Source organism: Mus caroli, chromosome 12 (genome assembly GCF_900094665.2).
Source record: "Mus caroli chromosome 12, CAROLI_EIJ_v1.1, whole genome shotgun sequence".
NCBI lineage: Eukaryota > Metazoa > Chordata > Mammalia > Rodentia > Muridae > Mus > Mus caroli.
Window position 1 is genome coordinate 85,368,612 of NC_034581.1, and position 22,945 is coordinate 85,391,556.

General features: G+C 37.1%; 1 protein-coding gene across 38 annotated transcripts in view; it reads left to right on the forward strand.

Moving 5' to 3' along the window:
- The window catches only part of Nrxn3 (neurexin 3), a 1,604,379-nt gene that overhangs the window by 1,439,031 nt on the left and 142,403 nt on the right, over nt 1–22,945 (forward strand). For all 38 annotated transcript variants that reach the window (XM_029484652.1, XM_021179711.2, XM_029484636.1 and 35 more), the window contains one exon: nt 1,276–1,447. In XM_029484652.1, the coding sequence (XP_029340512.1) occupies nt 1,276–1,447 (172 nt within the window). The remainder of the gene's footprint in view (nt 1–1,275; nt 1,448–22,945) is intronic.

A 22,945-nucleotide genomic window follows, 5' to 3' on the forward strand; every position in this document is an offset into this window, starting at 1 on the left:
TACTTCCTTGAACTTAAATGATATGGACTCTGGTCTTTAACTACACCATTCTTCTGCTTTCCCTTTCCCTGTTCATCCTCCTTCTACTCCTCAAACAAACAAATAGTAGATAAATAATGCTGATGAAAAAATACTATGACTCAACCTTGCCAATGTTAGAATAACAACTAAATCTTATTACCACCAAGTGCCCAGCCTATTGCCTATTGTAGTTGTCAGACAACTACAGAGATGAGGAAAACAGTCTTCTTCTCTCTTGCTCCATCCCTTCTGATACTTCACAGAGCTGTTATGCTTTTCCAGAAGGTTAAAGAAGCTGATTATATCTGATCAAGAAAGCCACTTTCATGTTATTTCATCATGAATACCAATTCCAACTCTTAGTCATAACCAATTATTAACGGGAAAGAGTAAGAGTTTTAATAACATCGTTATGTACGGTTCAGCGTTTCCGGGCATTTCCCCAGAGGTGGATGATCTCATTCCCCCGCCCCCCACTGTCATCTCCATCATCTTCATTCTCATTGCCATAATGTTTCCCTTCTAGAGCCCATTGCAATTTCTCTGTCCCCAAAGTCATTTTGAGCTATTGATGTTGCCTTGTACGGTATAGCGTAAGTGACAGAATGAATATTTTATCTCTAGATTAACTGAACAATAGGGCTACAAATCTGGGAAGTCACATGCTCTGAACACTCCTGTTCAGTTTCATTGCCCTTTGCTCAAAGTACCATTTGAGTTTGCTTTACAACTGCAGAAGATATCATCAGGGGTTTGGTCTACAGTGCCCATTCTTTGCCATTGGCTCAGAATCTTTGGTTACTCCTCCCCTTGGGAGTGACTTTCCCCCAAAATGTGCATGCAAGCTAATAGTATTTCCTTGACCCTGAATCCAAATTGTGCAATATTTCAGGGTTTAGTGTAGTATTAGCTCCTCCTAGGAGACAAAACCAATCCATCTCACAGAAATGAACTTTTCTCTACCATGTCTTAGTGTCAGGAAGTTCTGCACAGAAGCATCTGTATTGACCAAAGGCCATTGAATGCTGTAACTTGCACTGTGCAGCCAGTGAGAACAGTTTGGGTAGCTTTATACTATTTTTTTTTTATGTTCAGGATGAAAGCCCATGGAGAAATATCACATACTATTATTAACTTCATACTGACAGCTCCCCCTGGGCAGCTACCAGTTTATTGCTAGTTGGAGGATCAACATTAAAGGGAGTAAACCCCGGAGTCACTGGCAATCATGCCCTTTGTGTTTCTTTATTACAGGAACAAGGGAAAATTGGAGTTGTCTTCAATATTGGCACAGTTGACATCTCCATCAAAGAAGAGAGAACTCCCGTCAATGATGGCAAATACCACGTTGTGCGCTTCACCAGGAATGGGGGAAATGCTACACTTCAGGTGGACAACTGGCCAGTGAATGAGCATTATCCTACAGGTAACATCTTCCCTTTGGCCTCCCAGGATCACCATTCTTTGCCATTATTTATCATGATTATCATCAAATTATAGGCAAAGACTCTATCTATGCCTTTTATCTGAGAAAAGGAGCTCTTTCTTTAGGATTAGAGCAGCGTAGAAAGCTTCTGGAGACTTCCTAAGTATGCACTGAGTATTTTGTTTTTCAAACCTTAGACCAATGCTTCCTGACTGGTTCATACTGAAGATAAATATTCTCAGGTTTCTAGTTGAAAGAAGGGCCATCACCCTCATTGTCGATAATCACAAGATACTGAACGTTATATCTGCCTTGTGTGATGCTAGGTTGTTAGGTGTGGTTGAAGGGACAGATGGCAAGACGTGACAGAGAAAATATCCCAGCAAGTTTATTAACTCAGGGGAGCGATGAGAAAATACAATGGTAGAGTTCCCTTATTTATTTGAATTAGCCAAGTACTTTTCTCTCACTCCCACTAAGCCTGGGTTGCTCTTTAGAATCTGGTCCTAGCAGTGATTTTCCTAGGAAGCATGCTAGCATGGGAGATGGAGGGGCTAATCATGCATTTGAATTTCACAGTCCTGGAATGTGCAGCAGCAAATTCCCAGAGCCAGATGGCAAATCAAGGGCAGGGAGAGAGGAGATTGGCTTCTTTAAAGGGACTCATTCAAACAGTCCCTTAGCTTTCTCTCTCATCTCTTAAGTCTCCCACCAAGAATCCTGAACCCTGGCCATAAAAGCACCAAAAAGGGAACTTAAATACCCAACAAAAAACTGTTACTCCATAATTGCAGTGCAACCTAATGGACAGATAATGGAAAATAGCTCAGGAGATTGCACTTGTCACTAACGTGAACAAGATGCCTGTGGAACTTAGTGTCTGATGCTTGAAATGCCCCCATTTTGGTCTTCATTTTCTCTCACTTCCTCAGCAGTGAGATGAACATGCTGATAAAGCAGCCGAAATTCCATTTCCAGGATTCTGGGCATTTTGGTTAATAATTGATTATCATACCTGAAAGAAATATTCACAGTAAACTTGTATACTTGTGGCCCAAGACATTTTCTCAATAGCTTAAAGGCAATGATTAAGATTTTAGGCTTTGGATCAGGATTACATTTCTAAAAGGCAAATCAATAATGTGTAGTGCTTGGTTCTTCCAGGATATTCAGTTTCTCCCTATTCCTACTTTAAGCATTGTGGATACGAATCTCCCAAGGCACTGAAGGTATAAACATATTAATTGATTAATTACCTCATCTATTCATGTATCTGTTATTCCTAGATTTCCCACCCAAACAACCAGCTAAGCCAGTGATAGATCTCTGTTAGTATTTCTTAGATTCTCACATGCAAAAAAAAAAAAAAAAAAAAAAAAAAAAAAAAAAAAAAACCTTAGGAGGCTGTTTTGAGGATTTGAAAGAAGTCCCAGGTTACTGTGAATTTTTACCAACATCCAAATTCCTTGGACACTAATAGACTTGATTTTCAAGTTTTTGCTGCTTAAATCTGGGGATGTGATGGTAGGGTAAAATATGGGGAGAGAAAGTGAAATAGCAGAGACATTAAAAGCTGTTCATTTGTTTGTTCATAGGGAAAAATATCCATCTCCCTTTCTCCATGCCTCTTATCATTGGCACTACAATTTCTGCTCTAGGGCTTGTTGGTTGTCTTTCTGCTAAGAGTTTCAAAGATTTCTAAACTGATGTTAGCCATTTGCCCAGAGCCAATGGAGAATGAACAAATGTGTCGCCAGCAATGAGAAGCCATTGGGTGGTCATTTGAAAGCCACAGATACCTAAGAATACCAGTGACCCTTGCTGTGCACTTACCCCTTGTATCTTTAGCTCTAAATTATGGGTTGCCTCCTGTAGGCTTTCTGAGCAGAATAAACCTTTCTTTAATGCCAGTGCTTTTCCTGTCAACTATTATCATCACTGGTAACTCTCATTTATTTGTAATAAATGTTATTATTGTTGGGCAGAGTGGATCCTGGCAGTTAGAAATGTGCACCTTAGAGACACCTGAGTTAAGAACTTGTGTGTGTGTGTGTGTGTGTGTGTGTGTATGTATGTTTTAAGTCAGTTGTATGTCACAGGCATCTGGATCAGGAACTTGAAATGCCCTAAGTTTTGAAGTATCTGGTGCCTTTCCCCACATATAATTCAAGATACAGTAACACTGAAGCATGAAACAAGAATAAGAGTTGCCAACAGTTGGGATTTTTCTCCTCTGATGATTACTGTAACATTGGGAATGTATCAGATTCCTTCTTCAAAAATTCTCATTTATTTCCCTTGTACATTTTTCTTGTTAACTCTCCAGGCAGGTGCCCATTTTTTTTTTCAGAGCTGACAGTATAGTTTCAGACCTTCCCTGGGGCACAGAAGCTCACCACCCATCTAGTTTCCAGTCCTGATGATGCCTACATACCAAAACTTTTATGTCCAGGCTCAGTGAGAAGAACACATGTGAAATGTTTACCAAAAGGATATATGATCATGTAAGCACATACTACATAGTAGCTGCATTACAAGATGTGCTCATTTTATGCATGATTCGTTTAGACTATTTGCTAGCCTATGAGTTGGATAAACTGGATATTTCCTTTTTCAAGTTCAAATCAACATTGACAGTGATGGAGGCACCATTGCTAGCCTACAATAACATAACAACTGAAGGACAAAATCCAGACCAGATTAGTTCTTCACAAGTAGACACAGTTTCTACTCTTGCCCCCACAGTACAAGAGTATTACATTTCAAAAACCTGCCAAGACATCCTAAGTATCTTCTGCATCTTGAATAACTTAGTTTCTCTCTTATGACACTGAAACAATTAATTTAACTGAACTTAAGCAATCATTACTACAATATTAAAATATTTAAGTAGTTTATTTTAAAGTTAGTGCCACTATGACCTCTGTGTGGGAGCACATAACAGCAAAGTCACCAATCTAGTTAAAAGATATGCCCTCTCCTTTTCCCAAGACATCCTGTTATATTTACCTCAGCAATTGATTAGTAGACATTAAGAAAAATTCAGGTGTATTTTACCATAAAGGTCAGTTTTAGTGACCACATAAATATAGTTGTCATGAGATGAGAGGCAGGAAATTTACATTTAAGAAACAAATATTAACACAAACAGGTCCAAGTTGTCCTCATGACAGTGAGGTACTCTCATGTCATGGACCAATTAAGAATAATGTGTATTTTAAGGAGACAGTGTTTCTACCAAAGAGTCACTTGAGTTGTCTTATTCTAAGGGCACACTCTTGGAAGTCATCCCTGCCCACCACATCTGAAGGGGTCAGCTACATAACAGGATGAATGGGTCAGCTCTGGAATCTTTTCGCAGTCATTTATAGGAGTTTACCTGGCTTTACTGAAACATCCTACTGTGAAATACTGACAGCACAGCTGGACGTGGAGCCTTCAGCCCTGGCTCTTTGTGAATCACTAAGTATCCAAAATGGAAATAGTTCTGCAGCAATTGGGATCTTCTATCACTTGATTCTGGGAGACAGAACTCAAAAGTGACTTCTTTCTTTGAACCTGAAATAGAAAGGCTAAGGAAGAGGAGAGGGAAATAAAAGGAGAATGAGCTCAGAGCCATCATCCAGGCACTGACAAATGTGCTTGCTTTATATCCCCTCTGATTGCACTCTTTACACAATACAATGGTAAGGACAAGGGAGGGGAGGTGAAAGGTGAGTTGAACATGGGGAATTAATTTTAGCCATCACTCTGGGCCCCTGTGAGGCTGAGCTGAATATGATTGCTCAAGATCCACTCTCAAATGTGGGTTGGTGGCCATTATGCCACCAGGGTTTTCAGGATTCCATCATGGGTACCCTAAGAGCTTTGCAGGAGAAAGCCAGGTCTTTCAGAAATGATGAATGATAAGTAAGTTCAAAATGTATAGGAATTCTATCTTCCCATCCAAGAGTTTGTGAAGGAGAACCAAGCCTCCTTGATTTTCCATTATATAGCATATCAACTCAACTGAGGTACTCTTGGTTGAAATCCTTATCATGGTTCTATAAGTCACTATTCTATTTCTATCCTGAAATACCTAAGGCAATTAACTAATACAGGACAAAGCATGTTGATGCTCATGTTTCTGGACGTTATGTTCAATATCTGAAGCAATTAACTTAACCAAAAGTGAATACCTTATTAGTAAGGAAAGTTTATTTGAATCACAATTCTGGAATTTTCAGTCCAAGACTGAGTAAGACATTTGTTTGGAATTTCTCTTTATTATTATTATTATTTTCTTTATTTACATTTCAAATGTTATTCCTTTTCCTAGTTTCCCCTCTGAAACTAGCCTTCCCCACTCGCCCTGCTCACCAATCCACCACTCCCATTTCCTGGCCCTGGCATTCCCTTATACTGGGGCATAGAACCTTCACAGGACCAAGGATCTCTCCTCCCATTGATGAACCAACTAGGCCATCTTCTGCTACATATGCAGCTAGAGCCCTGAGTCCCACCACGTGTTTTCTTTGGTTGGTGGTTTAGTCCCAGGGAGCTCTGGAGATACTGGTAGGTTCATATTGTTGTTCCTCCTAAGGGGCTGCAAACTCCTTCAGCTCCTTGGGTACTCTCTCTAGCTCCTTCATTGGGGACCCTGTGCTTCATCCAATGGATGGCTGTGAGCATCCACTTCTATATTTGTCAGGCACTGGCAGAGCCTCTCAGGAGATCTATCAACCTGAGGATCTATCCCATAGACAACCAACAAAACCAGACACTATTGTGGATGCCAACAAAAGCTTGATGACAGGAGCCTGATATAGCTGTTTATAATTTCTAATAAAGGTCATATAATAGAAGAAATTTCACCTCATTAGGCAGGATACCAAGAAGAGACACATTAGTCCAAGGCCCTTTCAAAAGGACACACTTCTGATGAGCACATAACACCCTCTAATTACACTATTCAGGGGACCAATCCTTTAGTGAATGGACACTCATCCAAACTATAGCAAACTCTGAGAAGCTAAATAACTTGACAAGTGCTTCAATAGAACAAGATCAGAATCAAAATTCGTTCCTGATTCTTGCATTGCACCATCTCAAACATCCTGCCCACTGTACTTTTTCTGACTTGTTATTTTATTGATAGGTACACTCTTGGTAATATACAAATAAGACATTTTCTGAAACAGTAATCCATGCCTGGAGTAGTTTCAGTAGTAGTGTTTCTGACCCTTGGTACTCCTGACCTTTTGGGCTAAGTGACTGATGTGCATTGTGGCTGGTTCAGAGATGTGCTATCAGGAGCAACATAGGGTACTGAGTGGGATGTGTGATTTCTGTCCATTGTATGCCAGTAGTGGGTTTCCACAGAGTAAAATGTCTTCACTTCAGAGTGAAATCAACGATGACTAAGAATCAATGAATTAATAACCGGGTCTTTAAAATGTATTTCCATTACTCGTCATTCTGTTGTACCTTAAATGCCACGCTGGGAGATAGGAGATTGTGCCCATATGAACCTCACACTAGCTTACCAGGATTCCGAAGAGTTAAAAATAAGTACTATAAATAGACTCTTGATAAGATAATGAAATTTCTTAGGCCTTAGGTTTTCAGTAATTCCTAGTCAGAGAGGAGAAGTTTGTTCCTTTGCTTTGTGTGCAAATATTTGAGGCCTTACCAGATTGGCAGCATGCATTAAAACAAGTTCCACCTCTCTGATCACTTATCAGTTCAACATTTGTGTTCCCTTCAGTTCAAGGGTGGGAGTTGGGACCGGGGACATTGTTCATAAAGCCCTACAAAGGGAATAAAAATTTAAAAAGTACAAATGTAATCAAGAGGGAAAGCTGCCATATTTGAACTTGGATCCAAGACTACAATGTGTTCAAGCATTCTTGACCACAATTAAAAACACTCTCATAAGTAAATTCCTCAAGCAGGACAAAATATATCAATGAATCAATCAAACCAATACCGTCTAAATATCTGCACTGAAGAAGTGCCTTCCTAAGCCTTCAGGACTGACTTAAGATTCACAAGATTTGTTCTCTTTTGTCAAAAAGTTTCAACATAGTCTAGGCAGTCTTTGGTAGAAAATAGAGCATAAACATCTGTGTGCATCTCTAAATCCTAAACTACTCTCTACTTAGTTTCAGATTAATGTCATGAGGAAATGACAGTGTGAAAGTCTCATGTGTAATGCACTCCATGATACACACACATCTAATCCTGGGATCCATTAAGATACTGACTTTCACAATCCACTCCTGATTAGTTGAAATTTACCTTTAACAAGATCCACAGTTGCTATACGCACATCTAAAACTTAGGTCACCCTGGGCTAGGCATTGGGGAGTTTTGTTGAAATATTTTTGATAATCATTGATGTTTAGAAAGCTAAAAATAGTTTTCTTCTTGCATATTTACTATTAGCATTGCCCAGTATGCCAGCCAATTATCACATGTAACAACCACTCAGTATTTACAATGAGAATAGTACTACCGAGGCTCTACTTTTTTTCTTGAGAAATATTTATACCCTGTGTACTTTAAATATATTTTTTATTATTAAATGTACTTTTATCCAACTCTTACTTCTTGTTAGCTTCTATCAAATAGTACAGAACCAGAATATAACATGTATTATCTCCTTTTGGCTATTTTCTACCACTAAGTTCTCCACATCACTAATAGAATAATAAGCATGTGCTATGATAAACCTTCTGAGACTTTGTAGTATTTTTATTTTAACCAGAGCCAATAACATTATCTAATTCAGGGAGTTGCAGGAGAGTCAAGAGAGGATGGTGGGCAAAGGCAAGAGTTTTAGAATCTGACCATGAACAAAGTCCCTTCCCACTTCTCTCCTCTCTTACTACCTCCTCTTACTACCTCCTCAAATAAGTCTTCACCGTTGAGAAACTTCTATGTGCCTCATGTCTGTGTGTGTGCACTTTCTCCCATTAAAAACAAATGATGGCCCAGGCTGACATTTAATATAGGAAATTTCAAAAGGAGAGCTGCTAGAGATGTGTTTCTTAAATAGAAGTGACAGTGTACCCTTTCTTAAGCTATATTTCTGTACTCTGACAACATGATTATGGAGCATATCCATCAACAGACCTGACCCAAACAAAACAAAATAAAACCTAAAAACCAACCAACCAAACAAACAAAACAACCAACCAACCAACCAAATAAACAAAAAAAGATTATTTTTATCTGTAAAATCCTGATTGTGGATTGAGATTACTAGTCTTCTTCAATGTTCCTTAAATCTACTATGCACTCATGAAAGCTAATTGTACTTGCAGCTATCAAATACATGTAATTTACCACTTTTGGACACAGTTGAGTGTATGTTTGTTTGTTTGTTTGTCTGAGAATATCTTATGCACTGAAGTTTACTCAGAAAGGCAAAGAATTAGGAACAAAGCAACTTCTCATCTTGCTTATTCATCCTTCCTTTAAAAATCTCCAATTGTAAAAACATTCCCACGGTGAGGGTTTTGTTTCAAAGGAGTAAAATGGGGTAGATGATACCTGCATGAGACTGTAGGCAAGATAATTCCCGCCACATCTCTCTCTTCACAGACAAACAAACCAGTAGGCCTTGAAATACCCTGAAAGCTGAAGTGTGTTTGCTCCTACTTTATGGCTTAGCAAAGGCATATGTCAGTTTTGGTTTTGGTTTGAACATGTTGCTACACAAATAAGGCTGGGATGCCCTAGATTTTACCACATATTCAGAAATCCTGGCTTTAACTGGAACCGTCAAATTGTAATATTTTGTTCTGTAAAAGCAATCTCTGAGGCATATAAAGTTTGCAAGACCAAGGGGCCTCTCTTCCCAATGATGGCCGACTAGGCCATCTTCTGATACATGTGCAGCTAGAGACATGAGCTCCTGGAGTACTGGTTAGTTTATATTGTTGTTCCACCTATAGGGTTGCAGACCCCTTTAACTCCTTGGGCAAACTTTAAATTCCTCAGTACAGGGGAATGCCAGGGCCAAGAAAAAAAGCAATCTCTGAATTTTTTTTATAAAGCTACATTTTGAAATTTTGGCCTAGTCTAGAAATCGGCACTTCTCTGTTTACCAAGACATTTACCTTTATTAATATCACAAGTGGTGGTTTTTTGACTTTGGACGATCCTTTCCCTTTATGATCCCATTATCCCTCTTTCTTCTCTATCTAAGCAGGCAAGAGGATCCTGATTAAATGGAAGTCTGTCTTATTGCTTGATAGTCTTGCTTCAGGAAGTGGAGAAAGGATGCTTCATATGTTTGTCTTTATTTTTTTTTTATCAGACAAACCTTTCTCTTTAGTGGATTTCTAGTTACAAGATAAATACCTATGCATCTTGCAAGTTAAATGCAATTATTGCTATCATGCCTAGAGCCTTTCTCTCCTTTAAATGTCCCTTAGTAAATGATAAGCATTTCAAGGGAAACTGTAGACATCTGCTAATGTTAAAATAAAGTACAGTCACCCACAAGATAAAAAGAATATATATATATATGTATATATATATAGTTACTATATATATAGTAAATATTTTATATATAATTTATGTATAAAGAAGGATATCATACAGATGCTAAAACACTTGGGATCAGGGGAGAAGGAATATATTAACATTTGGCATATGGGAATTTTCCCCAAGACATTAAGCTAGTACATACCTCAAGATTACTTACAAAGGAGTTAAATAACACAGAATGGAGCTTGTTATAATAATGAAGATTTATAACAGATAATATGCAAGCAATTATAGTAACTATAGACATTATTTACACACAATTCACTTGTGAACAGGTTGTGCTTTTAGTCTATAGACTCGTTAGAAAAAAGAATAATTTTTTCTGCACATACTTGTTGAACTTCATAGAATACATAGCTCTGTCTGGCCTATATTATTCATTATTTTTAATGAAGCCATGGAATTTACAGGAGAAGGTAGAATTTTGTAAATTGAAAAAGCATATTATATTTTTTAAGTTCTAAGTCAAATACTTAAGATTTTGCTTGATGGTGCAAATAATACACATTTAAGGATTACTTCTGAATATTATTTGATGATAAATATGATTGAAATTATTTATTTTACAAAACTTTAGTGCATGTGTGTATGTGTGTGTATACATGTGCTGGTGCACACATAAAGGTTAGAAGACTACTTACAATTATCAGTTCTTCTCTTCTATGATATGTGGTTCCAGAGTTTGAATTCAGATTGTCAAGTTTGGCAGAAAATGCCTTTGCTCACTGAACCAATTGAACACTCTTGGTAGTTCCAAAATTTCTTCAATTCCACATACTATGCATATATTTTAGGGCACATCGTTGGAATAGTGCTTCAAGGATTAGAAATGTAGGAAGATCCCATTTATGAGACAATAATGGTCATTTGAAACCATGTGACATAAAACTATACTAGCATCGTGCTCCTCGTGAAGCATCCATATGAATATAAACATCGTAATCCACATGGCATTCTTCTCAATTAGAGCAATCATCTAATACTATGTAGCTCTAAATCTAAGTTTAATGATTGTTATAGGAGATGATATTGTTTCATAGAAGCTACAATTTAGTTGTCAATAAAAGTTCTAGAATATATGATTTAGGATTACTCTTTAATCATGATTATCTGGGACTACCACCTCAACTATCTGATATGATTTGTCTGTCCTTCTTTGTTCTCTACTTTAGATTTGGCCATATTCCATGTTTTACAATGTTAACATGAGAGCTTAGACTTATGTATAAACAAAGATTTCAAATGCATTCACTTCTGTTTACATTTTCTATGAAGCTTCAGAGTCTCTCTAGTTATTTAAAGTCTAAAACGTATTTTAAATTTCTTTTATAGAGGATATACAAATGTGTATATACTTATATACATGTGTATGCATATATCCTTTATAATTCTATGAAGTAGAAAGATTAATTAATTAATTAATGAGAGCCTATGCTTTTAATCACTCAACCAATTATAATCATATTGCAGCTCAATACAAAAAGATAAAGTCTTCTAGAAACTGGATCAATACCTCAGTAGGCTAAAGATTGTGTGTGTTTGGGGAAGGGGTGGCAGAAGGGAAAGATGGAATGAAGCAAGGGCAAGAAAGCATTTTTAATCTTCAATTCTTGGCATTAATGTAGATTTTATTAGTTTCCCAGTAATATTTACAGTGTGCTGTGTGAAATGCATTTCTTTCTTACACAGTGTTCTGTAAGTCTCTAATGCATTGGGTGAGCCTAGACAGCTTGTTGTCCCATTCTCTCTCTCTCTCTCTCTCTCTCTCTCTCTCTCTCTCTCTTAAATTTAATTTGGTCTCTAATTTGTTTTTTACACTCCATATTCCATTCCCTGTCTCCCCCATCCACACTCTGATGGCTCCACATCCCACACCTCCTCCCCACCCCACCCCGTCTCCATGTGAATGCCCACATCCTCCACCCCACCTGACCTCTAAACTCCCTGGGGCCTCCAGTCTCTTGAGGGTTAGGTTCATCATCTCTGAATGAACACAGACCCAGAAGTCCTCTACTGTATGTGTGTTTGGGGCCTCCTATCAGCTGGTATATGATGTCTGTTTAGAGGTCCAGTGTTTGAGAGATCTCGGGAGTCCAGATTAATTGAGACGGTTGGTCCTCCTACAGGATTGCCCTTTTCCTCAGCTTCTTTCAGCCTTCCCTAATTCATCAAGAGGGGTCAGCTGCTTCTGTCCACTGGCTGGGTGCAAACATCTGCATCTGACTCTTTCAGATGCCTGTTGGGTCTTTCAGGAGGCAGTCATGATAGATTCCTTTTCGTGAGTGCTCCATAGCCTCAGTAATAGTGTCAGGCCTTAGGACTTCCCTTTGTGTTGGATCCCACTTTGGGCCTGTCACTGGACCTTCCATTTGCATCACTGTAATTATTTCAGAAAGGAACAATTATGGGTCATATATGTGACTGTGGGATGGCAACCCCATCCCTCATTTGATGTCCTGTCTTCCTACTGGAGGTGGGCTCTATAAGTTCCCTCTCCCTACTGTCAGGCATTTCATCTAAGGTCCCTCCCGTTGAGTTCTGGGAGTCTTGGTTTCCCATTCTCAAATGCTAATTGGACATACACAGTGTGGCATAAGAAGACCTCAGGATTAGATATATAAGAAAACAATGGCAATTCAACAGAAATCAAACATAAGAGTTACTTCAAATACTATAAATGAGTTATAAAAACATATACCACTGTTTTAGATATTAGAACTCTAGGCCAGCTATTTTATCTAGATATTCCTCTACCCTCATCAGTAGAATGGATTTGCACAGAGGCATCTTTTTAGTTATGTACCTCATCATTTAACAAGTTTTTATTATACATGTAGTGTGTGAATCTGTGCTAGGCAATGGGTACACAATGAAAGATTAAACATAGCTCCCTTATTCAATGATGTTTTAGATAGTGGAGAAGCAATAAAAGTACATGAAGAGGTAGTGATAATCCTTCTGATGAGCAATAATGGCTCACATATTGCGCCAAGTTATTGAATCAGTCTACATAATAGACCCACGAGGATAGGAGCTATTTTTAATCATTTTATAAGTAGGCATACAGAGTCTTTTTAAGATCTGCTAACTTTCCCAGGTCACAAACAAGTACATGAAGATCCAAAACTCAAACCCCTTGTGTCTTGAAGGAAAACATGCTACCTAACATTGTACCTCACCCCCAATTCCACACAGTAAAAGAAAATGCTATTTTATGTTTGACTGAGATCTAGAATCAATAAAAGTCACACTGATATGTCTAAATTATACATACCTGGGTACCACATAGAGTTTAACATGCCTGGGGTTAAGTTGTGCCCTTGGTTATATATCTTTATTGAGATAGAATTAAAGAACCCAATCATATTCATATATATATATATATATATATATATATATATATATATATATATATATATATTCTAATGAGTTTGGACTTCTGATTTTATCATCATATCATCAGTTTTGATAAATAAACATAGCCACTGTGTTTGACTCCACTTGATAAAACTTTTCTACTCTTTCTAGCAGCAAAATATGAATCTCAGTCTTTCACAGTGAAGCAAATGTGAGGCTGTGCACATTTGCTACAGATACTTTTTCCAAAGGCCAAGTTTTGGATTTCACAGACTTGTTTTTACCCATACTACAACTCTTTTTGACGCTCCCCCTGTCAATGGGAGTTCAGTCCTTGGGAACAGTTAAAATAGTACTGTTATGCTCATTCCCATAGAAACACTAAGGAGGTCAAACTCAGGATAAGTGGAAGAGTCAAATGTGTTTACTCACACTCAAAAACAGCAAACAGCAATCAGGCACAAACTCCAGTTTGACTACTGAAGCACTCCAGATGGAATTGTATACAGAGCTCAGTTTCCTGCTTGACAAATATAAAATTCACATGCGAGTTTACCACTGTGTCTCACATCCCACTGTATGCAAAATACTCGGTAATCCTATTATTAAAGATTTGCTAGAAGAATACTTTTGCCTATTGTAAAACTGCCACCCCTTCACATAGAATTAAAATAGATTTGTATTCATCTTAATAACACTCTGGTGATGTGGTTTTCTTAGATTTCAGTGGTGAGATCATTTTTGCAAAAGTCTATAAATGTGTGAAAACAGAAAATTCTAGAAAGGCCTATATCATAATCTATCATTGAGTAAAGGACTTCAGAGAAATAATAGTGAGTAAAGGTAACACAGACCCAATACTGATCCTGAAATACTCCGTAGAACACCTAGAAAAGAGTTTGATTATTAGCATTTTAGAGATAAAGAAACTGAGAGATATTAAGAAGCATAACCAGTATTACTGAGCTAGTTAATGATGGAAGAAACCTTGGTTTAAATATACCCAGGGGCACCTTGATGGTTTTATTTTGACCACTGATCTGAAAACTTTTTCACTACCTGGCCCCATAGTAATTTTATAGATTTTGAAACCCTATACTTAACCGAAATGTTTTATTTATGAATCACATTTATAAATACTATATATGTACAGCTGGTTTCACAGGTCTTTCCTGCCATCATTCAAATCTGTACTTGTATTGCAAAAGCAACCATAGATAATATGTTTAGGAATGTGCCTGGTAGGTTTCTAATGAAACATGGTGTGATTACATATAAACAAGCTGTGATGGGCCCTGATTAGTTGAGGGGACTCTGAAAGAAATTATGTATATTTTGAAGGCTATGGTTATGCTTGTTTATTTACTTAAGATTACGGGACCTTGAAAAATCTCTAGTGGATGAGTTAAATCTCCAGGGACAATATACTATACACAGTTCAATAGTGCTGCTACACAGAGAAATGTAGAAATGCTAGTTGGGTGATTCCAGGATAAAGGAATGGAGAGACACCAAAATTGGACAGGGAATCTAGTTTCATGTATTTGAAGACATCAGACACAATAAATAGGCACAAGAGCAGCAAAAGAAACGAACAAACAAAAACTGTGTACTCTTTCCCATCCTTTACAAGAAAGGCACAGATTCAATTCTGAGTTCATATGTGTTATATTGTACCTTGCTTGGAGCCAGTTCTGATGACAATGGGAATCATAATTTGTCTAGTTCTGCTACTACCACTGTGTGACTGCAAGCTAAAGTGATTCCCAACAGCCTTTCCTCCCTTTCCCTTGAGAAGTTGCCAACTGTTCTGTATAAGCCCTGGGCTCTCTCACTCAGTGACCTAGACAGCTCTTGCTAATCCTTCTCCATGAAGGTGGCAGCCACAGGAACACCTGTCTTTTCTTTGGTCAGCTCCTTTTTGCCTTCATTTTCTTGCCATGAATTGTGTGTCCTAATGTTGACAGCTTTTGTTTGAGTCATGGGGGCTGACTGTCTTTACATAAGGTTTAGCTTACTCCCTGCCGTGACGTTTCTGACACTTTAGAATCTAGTTCACTGTTATCAAAGGTACACAACAACAACAGCAACAACAACCAGGCTATGAATTTTATTGAAGTGTTTAAAATAAACTTTTTAAAAATTCAGTTTGATCTTTATCTTTCTGCTTCCCCTTGTTTCTTGTAAATCCCATTTATTTCTTATTTCTATGGATTTGCTTGTCTCTCTGTAGATTCTGCATACGATGAGATAATGCAGTATTTTTCTTGCCATACAACAAAGCCGCTATGAAGAATAAGTAAACATAGAAGTCTAACGTACAACAGAAAGTGCCTCATTATAGCATTGTGTATATTCACAATTTACCCAAAATAGTTGAGCTATAATGTGTGTGTATATATATATATATATACACACACATTATATGCATATACATGCCATTGTTTGAGACAGGCTGTGTTACTTCACTTGAGTGTATAATTAATTCATTAGTTGTATTTTTATCAGGGTGTCAGACCATGTTGAACATCTTAAACATATATAAAGAAGATTTCAACTTTAAAAATTCAAACCCATACAATGAATTATATGTACAAAATGGGGATTCTTTGCATTTCAGTAACCCCAGTGTTACCGTCAATAAAATCACCAATCAAAACTAAAGTTTCAAATGTCAAAATAGAAAGCATAACAACAGTTTGTTTCCTATAACTCAAACAACATGGAGATAATTCCCTTTCAAGTTGCCTTTTATTAGCCAAATACAGTAAATTCCCCATGAGTGTTAAATTGCTTCTGAGCTCTCTGCCTACCTATAAATAACAATATTATAATCCTGGTAAAGAGTTTCTTTTATTAGCCTTAAATAAGTAAATATATTTGGAAGCAATAGGAAAATGGCAAATACTTTGTTAACAATTACTTAAAATTTTAAACAAAATTTATTCTATCAAAATAATTTTTTTACAATCATAAGTGATTTTTCTTTCTTTTTTTCAAAAGTGTAGATTTGCCCAGCTCACCTAGACTCTATGAAAAAAAATGGAGAAAAAGCTGACTCAGGAATCTAGGAGAGTTAGAAAACACACACACACACATATATGTATATATGTATGTGTGTGCATATACATGTACACACACACACACACACACACACACACATATATATATATATATATGCATCTACCATAAATGGTAATGTAAAATAAAAGACCATTTAGAATCTTAGACAGCCAAAGTTTAAAACTATCTATTTAATTCTCTGTACCTGTATAAAATTGTTGACAATTTCCTTAAGTGAAATTCAAACTGAAATAGAACTTTAATGCCTTTAAGATGTTCAAAATAAAGGGCCGAGTTTTCCTGAATTTTCTGAGTGGTTATAGTACCTGGCTCAGGACAGATGGTATAGATGAGTATAAAGTCACTCCTGGGAGAGGATATGTGGTTTTCAAGGAGCCATGGGCTTCCCTAGAGGAAGGAGAACAATGAAATCTAACAGATTTGCTTCATTTTGTGACTCTTTCTGACCTCTGAGAATTTTGAGCTCGAGCAGGTCCATAAAGGGAATTTTGAAATACACTTAATAGAGTTGTTCTTGAAATAAGTCAACTGAACTGAGCCAGGTGCTACAGCAACACATGTTCTATAAGCCCTGGCCAATCCTGATCCCATACCTTTCTAGGAAACTCTAGCCTCGCTTTCATTCTCAGTAGCTGAAGACAAGCTGTGCCAACCACTTATTCAAGCACATCTTCCTCCCTAATCTTTCTGCAGTAAAAGAACACATAACTCCAGCTGTTTCTGATCAGCCCTGAAGCCAAGTATTTCCAAGGACAGAATGATGTGAATGACGTTGTTCATTTCTTGCTGTCTTGTTTCTCCTGAGTTGCATTCATCAGTCTTTAGACAGCATCCTTGGGTTTGATGGGATATTTCAAACCTTGTTCAGAAGTCTAAACCCTTGGAAGGATTCTAGTAGAACTGAAATAATCCTTCATGGCTGAATAATCAGAATTCAAATCTTGAAACCAAGAGAACTGCATGGTTTCCCTTCACTTGTCACATCTTTCCCTAATTACACCCTAACCTCACTAATGTTGTAAGTGCTCTCTGACAAGACAGCATGGAACATCAATAGATACTGTGTGAACCCAAGAAGGCAAATTGAGTCACTCAAAAGCCTGATTTTAATGTCTTGGATCATTACTGCAAAGATAAAAGCAAGTCTCTAAAAGAGTGAAATTCAAAGGAACCTAGTAATTAGGGTGGTAAAAATACTAGGTCACCTGATACATTTCCCTAGTTGGTTGAGAAATTTCTGTACAGTATAGGCTAATTTTATCAGTCTAATTTGAAATGTTATAGATGATATAATTTGTCCTTTCTTTCTGCTGAGAGAATAGATCTGTCTGATTTCTTAGGCTTTTAATTTTTTCAAAGTCTGTTTGATTAGGAATGTCAGTTGAAATGATTCTGAATTATTTCTTTAAACCATGATTATTTATTTCGTATAACTTTTTAAGAAGTGCCAAGTTTCTAGTGAATATATAAAAATGAGCTTTGGATTGAAATAACTTTAGATGTGTTTCTTAGATTGCCAAGATTTAGTACCATACATTTAATATTGCAAATGACTAAGAGAGGACAGGGTATTTCTATTTTACTGATATGCCTGAAATGCACCCATTTCAAATATATAAGAAACTTAGTTGTCACAGAACCTTTTAAGTTATATAATTTAATAGTTTGTTGGATGACAGACACCTATCTTTTGAAGGATCAGAGATTGTCAATGATATGCATGTTCTGTCATACTTACGATCCATCAGTAAGTGATGTTATGGTGTATTGCAAATTATGGAAGTAGATTGAGAATAATATTTTACAGCACTTGCTTTTTAGTATGTCCATTGGTTTTATAAGAAAACGAGAGGGCTGGGGAGATGAGTCAGTGAGCAAAAGCATGCACGGCTCTTGCAGAAGACTAGACTTTGGTTTCCATTACCCATTTCCAGTTGTTTGTAATGGCCTGTAAGTCCTGACACCCTTTGATGGCCTCTGCAAGTTTCTGGACTCGTGTACACATCCCCTGCCTGGCAAACACACAAATGCACATATTTAAAGATATTTGTAAAAAAAAAAAAAAAAAAAGCCAAATGCACACCTACCACAAGCAATATAGTGGACATTGTGACATAAATAAATATTGTAAATTTATAAATCATTTTGAATCTATCATCAGCTATGTTCCTAAAATTATTTATAAAACCCCCAATGTTAAAATATTGTTATACAAGGCATCACACCCACGATAGACTCTAATCCTCAAGCCATGGCATAAGTCATGCTGTACTTCTAATGACTGACAAGTGTATGTATCTCAAAGTGTCTTTCAGAACGTTAAACAATGTTAGTGGTTCTTCCTCTTCTTTAACACTTCAGTCTTCAGTTTTGATGGTTTTCATGGTGTTTTGTTTGTTTGTTTGTTTGTTTGTTTTGTTTTCTGGAGCCTACCTATCATTCATATGCTAAGATATGTCATTCTGATACTGGTTCGTAATTCCTAGGGAAATGCACTTACAGGGGCTTCTTTTTGCTAAACTATAAACTATAAAACACTAGTGCTTAAGGCTGCTTTTTAACAGCCTAGGTTGAAAGATGGAACTCCTTTTCCCTAGCTTTTCCTTTAAAGGTTTTGTTTTGAATATTGTGCGTTGATAGAAAAGGTTGGAGTGTATGTTTTGCTACTCTAAGTAAATATAGGTAATCCCAGACCAGCAATTATTCATATCCTAATGTAACATAAATTGTTCGTTTAAGATTAATTTCTAAAAGTTAGGCTGAAGGATGGAAGTAAAAGCTATGTTTGTTCAAAGAGTGTGTGAACTTGTAGTAACCCTGTGGAGCCATTAGTGGCAAGTCACAGGCATTGGTAGGGATCACAGTGCCAGGCAGCCAGAGTGCATCCTACTCTTTTTAATAAAGTGTCCACTCTTCGTTCAAATAATGATGAGAAGAGGTTAATTAGGGTCTGCCCCTTCTTAGAGAAATGGAGAAATATCCATTCTTCTTGACATTCCTTCCATTTTCCCTCTACGGCCTCACCTTTCTCTTCAGTGGCTGTATTATTGTATCACTTCTTGGATTTGGTCATTCTTTCCTCAGAAAGAGGCACATGCTAAAGTTATGTAGCAAGGACCCAGGTCTGTGCTTCCATACCAAGTCTTCATCCATGGCTCTGCATTCCAAATTTCTTTGACTCCAGAGGCAGAGCCTAAGATGCTTTCTGCTTCCTATAGGGCCTTGGTGACAACCTGTGTATAAGAGAATTTTTTGTTCTCTACATCAAGTAAACAGTTCACAGATTCAAGGGTTCAGTTTAGTTCCAGACTATCATTTCTAGTTTTCTGTATGTTGTTTGTTGTTTTGTATTTCTGTGAATCATAAGGCACATAAGACTCAAACCTACTACCTCCATTTCCCTTTGTTCCAAAGAAATTAGGAAACTAATCGGTAAAAGAAAATGTATTTATTTATAGTTTGAAACATGAAGGAGATGAGAACCTTTTTTCCAGTATGTGTGTGGCCATATTATAAGTTATTGAAAACATATGTAAGTGAAGCTGTGAGATAAGTAAACATGGTGGGAAGGAGACATTGGCCCAGATTGCAACTGTTCTACACCCAAGATAGTGGGGTGTTGTTGTTGTTGTTGTTGTTGTTGTTGTTTTGTCTTGTTTTGTTTTAACTCACATCTAGGCCAAGGTATGAGATCCACCATTTTTTTGAATAGAAAAGAATCTCAAAATCTGTGGCATGTATTATGACACTCTTTTCTACCACAGTACAAAGATTCATTCTCTGATAGGTATAATAAATATTGTGCCATTCATTTGAAGATCAACTTGAAGCACCTACTTCCTCTTGTCTGATAATCATATCAATTTTTCAAGTGAAAAAGGGCAGGGCAAAGCCAGAAACACTGGAAAGAAGCTCAGTTGTCTGTCTTTGGCTCTCTTCTCCCAGCTTCAGGATACTATGACCAAGGCCACAGTTTTGATGGGTTTGCTATATACTGGTTAGGATTCATCTGGGATTATTGAGTTGGAGGAGCAGTTTAGGCGGCTGGATGTGGCAGAAGGAGGGGTGAGCGCACCCCCAAGTAGGTTCAGTCTTCCGTACACATCAGCTTTGTGAATGGGCCATAGGCTAATGAGTCTAACAGCCAGCCTAGAACCCTAAGTGGACTCAACTGCTGAAGGGAGGAATAAGACACGGCCATTTCAAAAAATCCGAGTAAACAAACACTGGAATGAGCAGTTAGATGCTTTTTTTCTTGCAAGCCCTGGAAGAGAAGGGGCCTGATTGCTGTAGTCATGTTTTTCTCCTAAAATGTCTCCTCTCATTCTTGCATACTGGTCTCTAACTGAAGTTAGAAATTAGAAAATTTTGGTGAGGAATTCTGTCTCTCTCTGTCTCTCTCACACCTCTGTCTGTCTCTGTCTCTCTGTCTCTGTCTCTGTCTCTGTCTCTCTGTGTGTGTGTGTGTGTGTGTGTGTGTGTGTGTGTGTGGTGTATGTGTGTGTGTGTTTTGCTCTACTCTGGCATCATAAATGCTTTACTATCTGTGCCATCTCCTAACTCTATCTATCCTCTTCTTTAGCAACTGGTATTTTGAAGTTAACCTTTGTTTCTCATACTATATCATAGGTCTTTGTTAATTTTTCTTTTCTTTCTTCATTTTCTTAGTGTATGTAATCATCTTTCCTTGAATTACATTAATTGTTTTTAAAGGAAACTACATGGCCATTTTAATATTTTATGTCTGTATTATCTTTGGATCATTTCAAAAAGTTCATTTGCATTTTGGGGTGCGTATCATAAATCAGCACCATTTATTAAATTTGTTGTCACTATTATATAGCATGTAGTCTCTTCTTTTGTCTTTCCTTTCATCTTCCATTCTTCTCTTTTTAAAAGGATGGTTAATTTTTAAAAAACAATCTTTACAATAATCTAAACATTCTCCAGGTATTTCTCTGAATTAAATACATTGTTTATAATCATTCTTTGTTTGTAGCCAGATTTGAGGCCATACTGCAATCTCACAAACAAATCAATTTGAATGAATCTTCCAAGTAGAGTTAACGAGGCATTGTATGAATTCAAGATGTACTAAGCTACTGCATTCCCTCGGGTGACTTCTTCACTAGAATATTTTGATTCTTAGCCTACATTACAATGTATATTCAGCTGACCTTTAAATATTATGTTAAGTGAATTATGACTGTTAACTTGATCACTCTGAAGTCGTAGAAATAGTATAATCCTAAAAAAATAGGCAAATATACTGTTTCTTAATTAACTCCATGAGGAGAGACAGTATTCAGAATATGTTCTCTGATGCTTACCTAGGCTAGTCTCCAAGTTTCAAATTCCAATGATGCAGAACTATGAGAAACAACAAATCAGGAAAATTATGTTTCACAGATAGTCTTTGAAGACTCTACAACCTTACATTAACTATTGTCTTCTCTCAAGTAATAAATGATACATTTTTGTAAATGTTTGTAGATTTTCAAGAGTCTCAGAAACTACTTTGCAATGAATTTGAAAGTTGAACAGAACTCTTTCAAGAGAGAACATCATGGTAAAATGAACACACCATTTCCTCTATACACATGTTTAATGTCATTAGACTGTAGAGAATAATGCCAGTAATAGAAATAAGAAATCTTAACTTGCAGTTCTACAGAAAGTAAGAATATGGCACACACGTTTTTCAAAGAGATTGAGTTTCTATATCTCAGGTAAGCAACCAACAGACCCAAGGAACATATATCCTAAGCCATTTCTATATTCACTTAAAAATAATGAGTAGGAGAAAAGTTAGAATAGAAAATAGTACTAGAAAATGTCCTAAATCTTACATTATATAAAAAGATGGATCTCTTAAACTTGGGAGTCATATCCACAACTTATCAAGTTCCATTTGATTAAAAAGATTTGATAAGAAAGAACCTAACATTGTCTGAGGACTAACATGGGCTCATGAAAATACATCAACAATAACAAACTAGTATGAATGCGTTCTTGGTGATTATAGCAAATGGAAAGACAGTGGGAATGTTATAAACTCATATGCATAGTGGTTCAGGAATTTCTTCCTGAACTGGACAACATAAGGATAGCGGGGAGGAAATCTCTTTGATGTTTATTAGTTCTCTAGTGACCTTCAAAGTGTGGCAAAACACTCCACTTCATTTGGGAGAAAGCACAAATAATAAAAGTAGCATTTATTACATCATGGTTTCTATATGTCAGGTTTCAGTTAGCAGCTTAGGCAAGTGTCTCTCATGAGCTTAAATGTCTGATCAGTTGTAGTCAAACTTTCCACTGGTCGCCTGCAGATGTACCTGTGTGGGGAGATTAACTGTGTTAGTGGTTGCTCACATTCACAGGGACAGAGAGCTTGTTTAATTGCATTTGTCTGGCTGTTTCTTTCTACCTGGCTGTCCTCACTACCTCAATTCCATAACTTGTCCATCTCTTTATAAACCCTCTTAAGTGTCTCTCTGTCTTTAGCCTCCTTTTAGGGAC